The sequence below is a fragment of the Cryptomeria japonica genome, chromosome 10 (assembly GCF_030272615.1).
Source record: "Cryptomeria japonica chromosome 10, Sugi_1.0, whole genome shotgun sequence".
Taxonomy (NCBI): domain Eukaryota; kingdom Viridiplantae; phylum Streptophyta; class Pinopsida; order Cupressales; family Cupressaceae; genus Cryptomeria; species Cryptomeria japonica.
This window is the reverse complement of record NC_081414.1, coordinates 734,717,637-734,726,241: the sequence shown is the minus strand read 5'-3', so window position 1 is coordinate 734,726,241 and position 8,605 is coordinate 734,717,637. Positions and strand designations below refer to the sequence as shown.

The 8,605-nt window shown below is 32.2% G+C and overlaps 1 protein-coding gene across 1 annotated transcript; it reads right to left on the bottom strand.

Annotated features, from left to right (window-relative positions):
• Positions 1-262: 262 nt before the first annotated feature.
• LOC131032248 (uncharacterized) lies at positions 263-667 on the bottom strand. Its single transcript, XM_057963200.2, has one exon. It carries the CDS (start codon positions 665-667, stop codon positions 263-265), a length of 405 nt encoding a protein of 134 aa, XP_057819183.2.
• Between the last annotated feature and the right edge of the window lie 7,938 nt (positions 668-8,605).

Genomic DNA, 8,605 nt, shown 5'->3' with positions numbered 1-8,605 from the left:
TGATGAAACTACAATCATAAGACTTCAACCCAATAAAAAAAATTAAACACAATATACAAATATTTAAAAAATATTAATGTCATTACAACATACTACTACAATATACATCTATATATCCAATCCCTTCAAATTTGAATGAAAACTAAAAATTAAAATCCACACAGTTTGTGGTTAACACCATTAATGTTGTACATGATTGAGAATTTAACAAAATTCAAAAATATAAATCAAATTTTCCAATTATTTTTATACAACAAAGGCCTTAATCTGCACCTCTTGCAAGCATTCCCTCGTATTTCGACAGTGCTCTCTGGCGTTGCAATCTAAGTTGTTCATGGAATCTGGCAATGAAGACCTCTGCCTTTCTATCTACATCATTTTCTTCAATCTTTTCTTCTTCCACAGACATAAAATTATTCACATCGCTATCATTTCTATGTACATCCTCAACAGCATCAGCATGAAAAGAATGATGATATTGTGTAAGATCTTCATAAAAATTGTGTCGATTTCTGCTGCTACATGAGAATTCGTAATGCCCAAAATGAGCCAAAGATCTCTGCTTGCCATGGAACCTTGTAAAGCTCTTTGCCAGTTTTTTCCTGATTTCTTCACCGTGATATGCAAATTTTCTTACTTTCTTGCGTTTGATAACACCACTTTTCATGAGGAAAATAATGATTCTTACAGTTTTCTTTAGACGCTTCTTAATTATTGATATTGATGCTCTTTCAAACAAATGCAGAGTGTGAGGAGTTCATTGTTATAGCTCTGCCATAAAGACATGGAAGGATAAACATGAGGGAAGTTTGAGAGTGAAGTTCAATGCTTGTTCCTCAGCAGATTCATTGAATTGAATACTATAAACTCAATGGAATGGAAGCATCCAATCATACGAAAATTTCCATATTTGGAAAGCTTGTGCTTTCATAGAAATGAAGTGAGACGAGTGCTCAAATGATTACACGAAATCTACAACAATAAACAAACTATTTCTTCTTAAGCTACTTGGTCCACACGCAATATATACAGTGCTCAATGATTTTTAGATAATTTTGATTGAATGCTTCTTTTTAATTGTCATTGTTCATCGCCATTGTTCAAGGTTAATTTTTATAGAAGTATAAATTTGTTTAATATATTATCATTAGTTAATATGTATAAGTAAAAATAATAATATTCAAGTGATTTTGTTATATTTATTGATATATTTATTTTAAAAAGTATATATTTTTATTTTTTTATGTCATAATCTATTTAATAAATTTCTTAAAAAGAATATTTTTAATTATTTTTTGTAAAAAGTTTAAAGATAAATATATTATTTAAACTTATTCATAGAGCTTTCTAGTTATTTATTTATTTATCTTATATAGATATAGGTAGATATTATTTTATAGTTTTAGTTCTAATTAATTAAAGTGGGATAGGCCCGAACCTTTACAAAACCACTATAAAGCAATTACCTGGGGCGAAGTGCACACCCAACCAAAAAGAACAGGACACCAAAACACTCTAGAACCCAAGAGACAACTAGTACAAGACCAAAATAGACAAAGCCAAAAAACAATAAACATCCAACCAACTGCCAAAGACACAAAGGAATGGTCTACTAAGTGGGGGCATTACCTTCCTACCATCCATTACACAACACTTTAACTTTTCCAAAAAAAGAAATATTTTCATTTGAATCTTTTGCAAAGGCCAGAGTTCCTGAAGCCGGGGTAACCTTGACAACAAAAGTGAGGAGTTCTATCACCACAGAGTGAGACTCCATGTGTCTCTTCCTCTACATCTTTCTTCGGTCTAGTAATTAGAATTTTTTTATAAAATAGATTACATCAATTTGTGGTGGCAAGTGCCTAATAATTGTGAAAAATTAATTCTTATGTCATAATTAACCTTGGTGGTTAATGCTAGGACAAGTGGGTTAATATTACTTGTCTCCCCAAATTTTATCATTCATTCCTAGCAAGGAAAATAGGATTGATACAAGCCAATAAGGTCAGTCCTTATTATTAACTAGTGGCAATATACTAGCGAAAATTCATCAAAGCCCAAACCATGGTTGTGACATGCAATATTTCCATCCTTACTATGATGATCTCTCTAACCCAATCTAAAATTGTTGATTTGTAGTGCTTCACCTCCAATAGAAATAACACTTAAGTGTCGAGGACGATTTTACCTTATAGTGACCTTAAAAAATTACATTCCATTGCCTACTGACTAGTGACCCTCCCAATAGTTATTTATATGAAAATAGTGGCATATCGCTTCAAGATGTTTTGTATTGTGTCTTATGGCCTAAGAACAATCTAAAGTGATTCACATATAAATTTCCTAATACTAGGTATCCCTAAAAATCCTAATGTAACTGATCAATATACCTACAACCCCTACTTAAAATTGCCTATAAGACGAGGGGATCTTCATCCTCACCTTACCTAATTTTGTCCAATGGGTTTCATCCTTGAATTGGATTTCTCAAATTTAAAATAATAGTAAATTTTGATTTCATTATGATCAAAATGAGGAAAGGAACTTGTAGATACATCTTTCATAATTTAATGCATATGGACCACATTTGGTACCAAGTTTAAAATTTAAAAGTGGTTTTATTATATATTTAAATATTTATTAATTAATACATAGGCAGTGTTAAAAGTACTTTTTAGTTAATAATGTTGATTTTAGCTTAGGAAAGAAGGGACATGATGTATTATTTTGAATTCTATGCTAGACTTTTTTCTTTTTCAATTCAAATTCATAAGTCTAGGTCTATTCCATAATTAAAAAAATAATCTTCAATGTGTGGATATAATCCTACTTAGTGTGTACTTTTTCTCTCCATCTCACCTAAGTGGTCTTTGTCTATTTTACTCTATTCTAATATCTAGCAACTTAATATCTAATAAATTGGAAGGCTAGGCATTATGTCATAAGAGGACATATTCGCCTAGGTCATAAAACAAACACATATGTAAAAGATTGAAGACAATAAGTTCCCTAGAATGATGTATGTAAATTTTCTACTTTTAATGCACCAAGTTGAATAGTTTTTCCTTAGTTATCATTTGAATCCTTCTAAGATAAAAGATTATGTATGAGAGCGGAAAGATTTTTTGAATGTGAGATGGATGCAAGTGAATGCATTTAAAGACAAACACCTAGCATCAAATTGTGTAAATATGTGTCCTATCAATTTGCAATAACTAATAGAATAGGCAAGAGCCAAATTTTAAATTTAAATATTGAAAATTCAAGGGTTATGTCTATCAATATAGAAATGATCTAGGTCAAGAAACTATCAAATCTAGATGGATAATAGATAAATTATAATATGTGTAATGGATCTATAGTCTAGGTATGTTTATTAGGGTATGTGTGTGTATGGAAAAGTTGGGGGATAAATACATAGGAATATGAGTATAGAGATGGGCGAAGACTAGAGTAATAAGCCGAACTTTACACAAACTTAAATCATTTGTCAAAATGTGCATGTATCAATACCTTCCCCTAAAATGGGTACAAAATTAAATAGGAAATGGCATCAGTATGTATTGAGAAATATATTTTTCACTATAATTTCTTGATATAACTTGCCACATGTACAATTTATAATTTTACAAACAATTGAAAAAATTATTATTTTATAATAACTTTCACTAAAATTTAGAGGAGCAACTACCTTGTATAATAAAGATTTAGTTTTTTGATATATTTCTCAACCTAAAATACCAAAAGCTAAATAAAATTAAAAAGACCATGTTTTTAGGAAACCCTAACATCAAGCACACTAATGTTGATTCAAGTTTCATGCATTTGGTGAATGACAATCATAAATAATTTCACCATGAAAGGAAGATTTGGTTTCACTACAAATTTATTGTACATTCTTGATGAATAGTTTCGCTTATCATGACAACAATTATGGAACATCCTTTCCTATGGGCTTTCTTGAGTTGCATTACTGAAATGTGTATCAATTCAAGAGGCTTTTGGGACCCAAGAATTTCAACTAAATTCCCAAAATCATCTATAGAACTAATAACCTTATCCTCATAGTTTACTACAGATTTGTTCTCAGTTAGCCAATTGATACCTAAGATCACATCATACGATCCTAATGGTGCCACATAAAGATTAACTTGAGTTTGAAAATTGGAAAGCTCTAGTTCACTACAAAATAAATAAGAATCTACCCTCTGTTCTGCTTGATTCCCATATTGGACCATCCATGCATTTGAAATATAACCAGGTCTAACAGATAATCTAGAAATTACTTTAGGATCAACAAAACATTTAGTAGCTCCTGTATCTATTAAAATAGAAACTGATTGCCCAAAAAGCATACTCATCATCTGAATAGGTGAAGCTTGAAAATCAGCCTGACGGTTGTCAACCGTTGCGTGAATCTAGTGTTGTGAATCTCCTTGCTGACTTGCTCCTCTTTGTGTGGGGGTATGATGCAGACAATCTGAGGCATAACGATTCCCTCCACAGTTGTAACACCCGTCCTTGGGTCCTAAATGAGCACTTGACCTTTTTCTGTCCAAGTTTTGTTGGGCATTGTGGTTGGTATAATTGGTGTTACTATTTTCTCTCTTATTACCATCCTGATTCACCTGTCCTTTTTCTTGAGTGTTGGGTCCTCTCTTCAAATTCCTTATTTGTTGGTTGTTGTTGTTGCTCTTCTGGAAATTCCTATTTCCAAAACTTGGTCTAGTATTCACATTTTTATGGAGATTTGTCAACTGATGCAACTTCTGCTCTTGCTCGGTTGCTTTCTCAAATACTTCCTCCATAGTCAGTGGGTTATATATATCCACTTCTACTCCAATATGAGTTCTTAAACCCAAGATGAACTTTCCAATGTGAAACCATTCATCCATCTGATATTGTGGAACATCCTTAAGAAGGTTGGTAAACTTCTCCTAGTATTGGGTCGCTGTCATGCCACCTTGTGTTAGGTTCTAAAATTCAGTCATCTTCTTATCGAAGAATGACTAAGGAAGCCACCTCTTCCTAAAGGATTGCAAAAGTAACTCCCAAGTAACATCTCCAGGTTGCAACTTTCTTTCAAACTTTTCATTATCCCACCAAGTAGTAGCTTCTCTAGTAAGCTAGTAAGAAGCCCATACTACTTTGGTTTCATTGGATATGTTGCAAAGACCAAAGTACTTTTCCATCTCTATCACGCACGCCTTTGCACCATCACCAAAATTCTTTCCATCGAACTTTGGTGGGGCTATTCTTTTCAGGTCCTTAGACAATTCTCCTTCAATCCTTGCTCAATTATCTGGTTGTTCCTCAACCCTAGGAGCTTCATTTTTGACTTCGCCGACCCTTCAAACCTCTTGTTCGATTCCATTCATTCTTGTAGCCTATTGGTTCAATAGATCAAGGATTTGATCGAGTCTTTCATTTCCATTACTAGACCCAGCCCTTGTGGTCCTTGAACCCATTGTAATTCAAAAATTCCTGCATTAGGGAATGTTAATATATCTTAGCAAAAAATAAATAAATATTTGAAAGGGTTACAATATCCATAGCTTCTACTTAATAAAACTTCCTATAAATCTACCATTACAATATAGCCATAGAGACTAATATCCATATTTATTACAAGGAAAAAGCAAATATAATACTAATATAGGACATAGTTAGATAATTTGCACATCTATAGCATGCAAGTTTTATGATATCGGACATGGTTAAATGAATTAAGGTCCAAATTACATATATTTTTCTATCATAGGAATCATATAAAAATATATTCAACTTAAATTTATTATAAAATAGTATCTTTTTTTATTAATAGATATTAGTGACATTGCAAAAATACATCACTCTTCAGGTGGAGTCAAGGGAGTATATCCTTCAGACTCACTGGAACTCAGTGGGGTATAACCTTCTGACTCATCAGCACTGAGTGGGGTATATCCCTCTGACTCGTCAGAGCTAATCACAACTGGCCTAATGAGAGAATATTCTAACGCAGGTTCCTCCTCTATAGGGACAGTTTTATCCTCAAGGGACTCAGTAGGGACTATTCCTATCTGAACAATTTCTTTTTCTTTTGATTCAATAGAAACTTGTTTCTCTACAGAAGGAACATCTTCTTCCTCACTTATCCATCCTCCACTTGGATGATTATCAACAATAGGCTTGATAGGAGATATAGGATCCTTTTTGACCCTTAGGCATTGAGCATAACCAGCTACTTATTTACGAGTTGTTTGTTTTGTTCGCACCATCTCTGTAAGTTTCAACAAAAAGTTCTTATTCACAATGTTCAACTTGTAAAGTGACTCATAGGTCCTAGTGTTATACAACCTAGGCTCTGATACCAAAATGTAAAGACGTAAATTATTCTAGATCCAAATAAGACATAATATACTCTTTATTCATAAATAAACTCATAAATCAGATAATAAGTCTATTTCATTCTTTTAATTTAAACCAAACTTGCTAAATTGAAATAACAATAATAGATTTATTAGATGGTAAGGAAATTTTCACAACAACGAAATGTATAAATATCTCATTATAATATCTTTATACCATGTTTAGGATTTTTATTGCCATAAGTATAATCAAAAATAAAATGAAAGAGAGAGTGTCTGTTGATCTCCAGTTTGAGTCACTTCAAATGAGTCCTTCAAATGAAGACGAGAATAAGAATTAGGCACTTTTTCTGCCCAAACTTGAAGCTTACGCTTCCCCAAAATTCTTGGTCAATCAAGAATACTTGACCCTCCACCAATTTATTAGCAAAAGAAGTTGAAAGACAAGATGGAACTGGTGCATGCCTAGATGATACACGCATTTTCATTTTTCTAATTCTAATAAGAAACAAGAAAGATTAATCAAGGATATGGTAGAGAGTATAAATAAAAGAACTCCATCTATTTCAATGGTGTATTCAATTGGTTTACTTGGCCGAGTATAATGCAATGCATAGCAAAAATAGATAGTTTGGAAAAGCAAACTATTCTCTCTAAGTTTCCATATTCGGCACCCATCCCGGAAGGTAACTTTCCCCATACACAAGCCTATCTATCTTGGTTCACATAAATCAAGAATACAATTTCATAAAGAAAACAATATTTTGTCTAATAAAACTAACATCTTTCCTAATACTTTCGTTCATCAATAAAGCACTTTTTCATTCCCACATATCTGAAAACAATCTTTCGTAGAACAACTATTTTGCAATTTTGATAAGCAAACATAATTTTATTTCTAAATAAAAAGATAATTCAACTAAGTTTATAATGAAGAAGGTGTAGCGCAAGTATGAATCTTTTCATATGAATGATTTATATTTGAGAACACATTCTTTAAATGATTATCTATTCTAGCCCATTAGCACTAAATACCATTCTTTAACAATATACATGTATTTCATAGCTATTTCATCCCATGTACCTCCTAATATTTTCCCTCTATGATTATTCAAAAGAATAATAAAACAAATTCAATGTAAACATGAAATGTCATAAATCAAATCTCATTCTACTAACCATAGCACCATTTCACTATCATTTCTAAATGCAAAATGAACAAAAATAGATGAAGATCCTGCCTCCTTATGCTTCGATGCTGGCTTGCGGTGAAGTCTCACGTGCCTCCTCTATGTCAGCCTACTTACTCCTTGATTGATGGTTCAAAATTCTCTATTGATTCTTCCTCTATTCCTATATCTATTCTAAATTTCTCTCTCTAATCTCTCTTGTCTCTCCTCTATCTTTCTCTAACTTGCTATCTTTCTATTTTTCTCTCTTCTAACTTGCTCTAACTTTCTATCTTCCTATCTTTTTTTCTCTTCCCCCTCTCTCGAGCCCTTGCCTCTATTTAAACTATTTTTCTCTACATTTTCTGCTATATTCTTGGCTTAGATATGGCTATGGGTTTGACACCTTGACTGCATCATTGATACATATTTCACATGACTTCCCCACGTCTACTCCTTCCTATGAGACTCCATAGTCTATCTACCTCTGATTAACTATCTTATCGACATGTTTGGGTGATCGGGTTCTAACTGTTGTTTTCTGTAGTTGAGTCGACCTTGGATGATGGAGGAGATGGTTTTCTTTCTCCACTATAATCGCAGAGAATGCAGTCTTTCCTACTGCCACTGTGAGATATGGAGATGATTGTAGGATATGGAGAGATCTGTGAGCCACCACGTGGAGGAGTTGACTGTACTTCTATTAAGTCAGCTATCGACTTCTATCAGTCGACTTACCCGCCACCTTTTCTATTCAACACATAAGCATTAATATATATTATTCAAAACATAAACAATAATATATTTAATAATACATACTTTGCACTTATTTATTAAATGTTAAATAAAAAAAAATCCTAATTAAAAATTTTATGATATTTAATAAATTAATAATATATGAATATATATATATAACGTTCGATTTCATTTTAAAAAAAGTTTAGTATAAATATGGTAATATATACTTATAAACTATTACTTCTAATTGACATGATCATTTCATTCACTTTCAAATACAACATAACTTATAAACAAACATCGAATTTTATGCATATGAACTCCATACAATGGTAATCACATCAACCA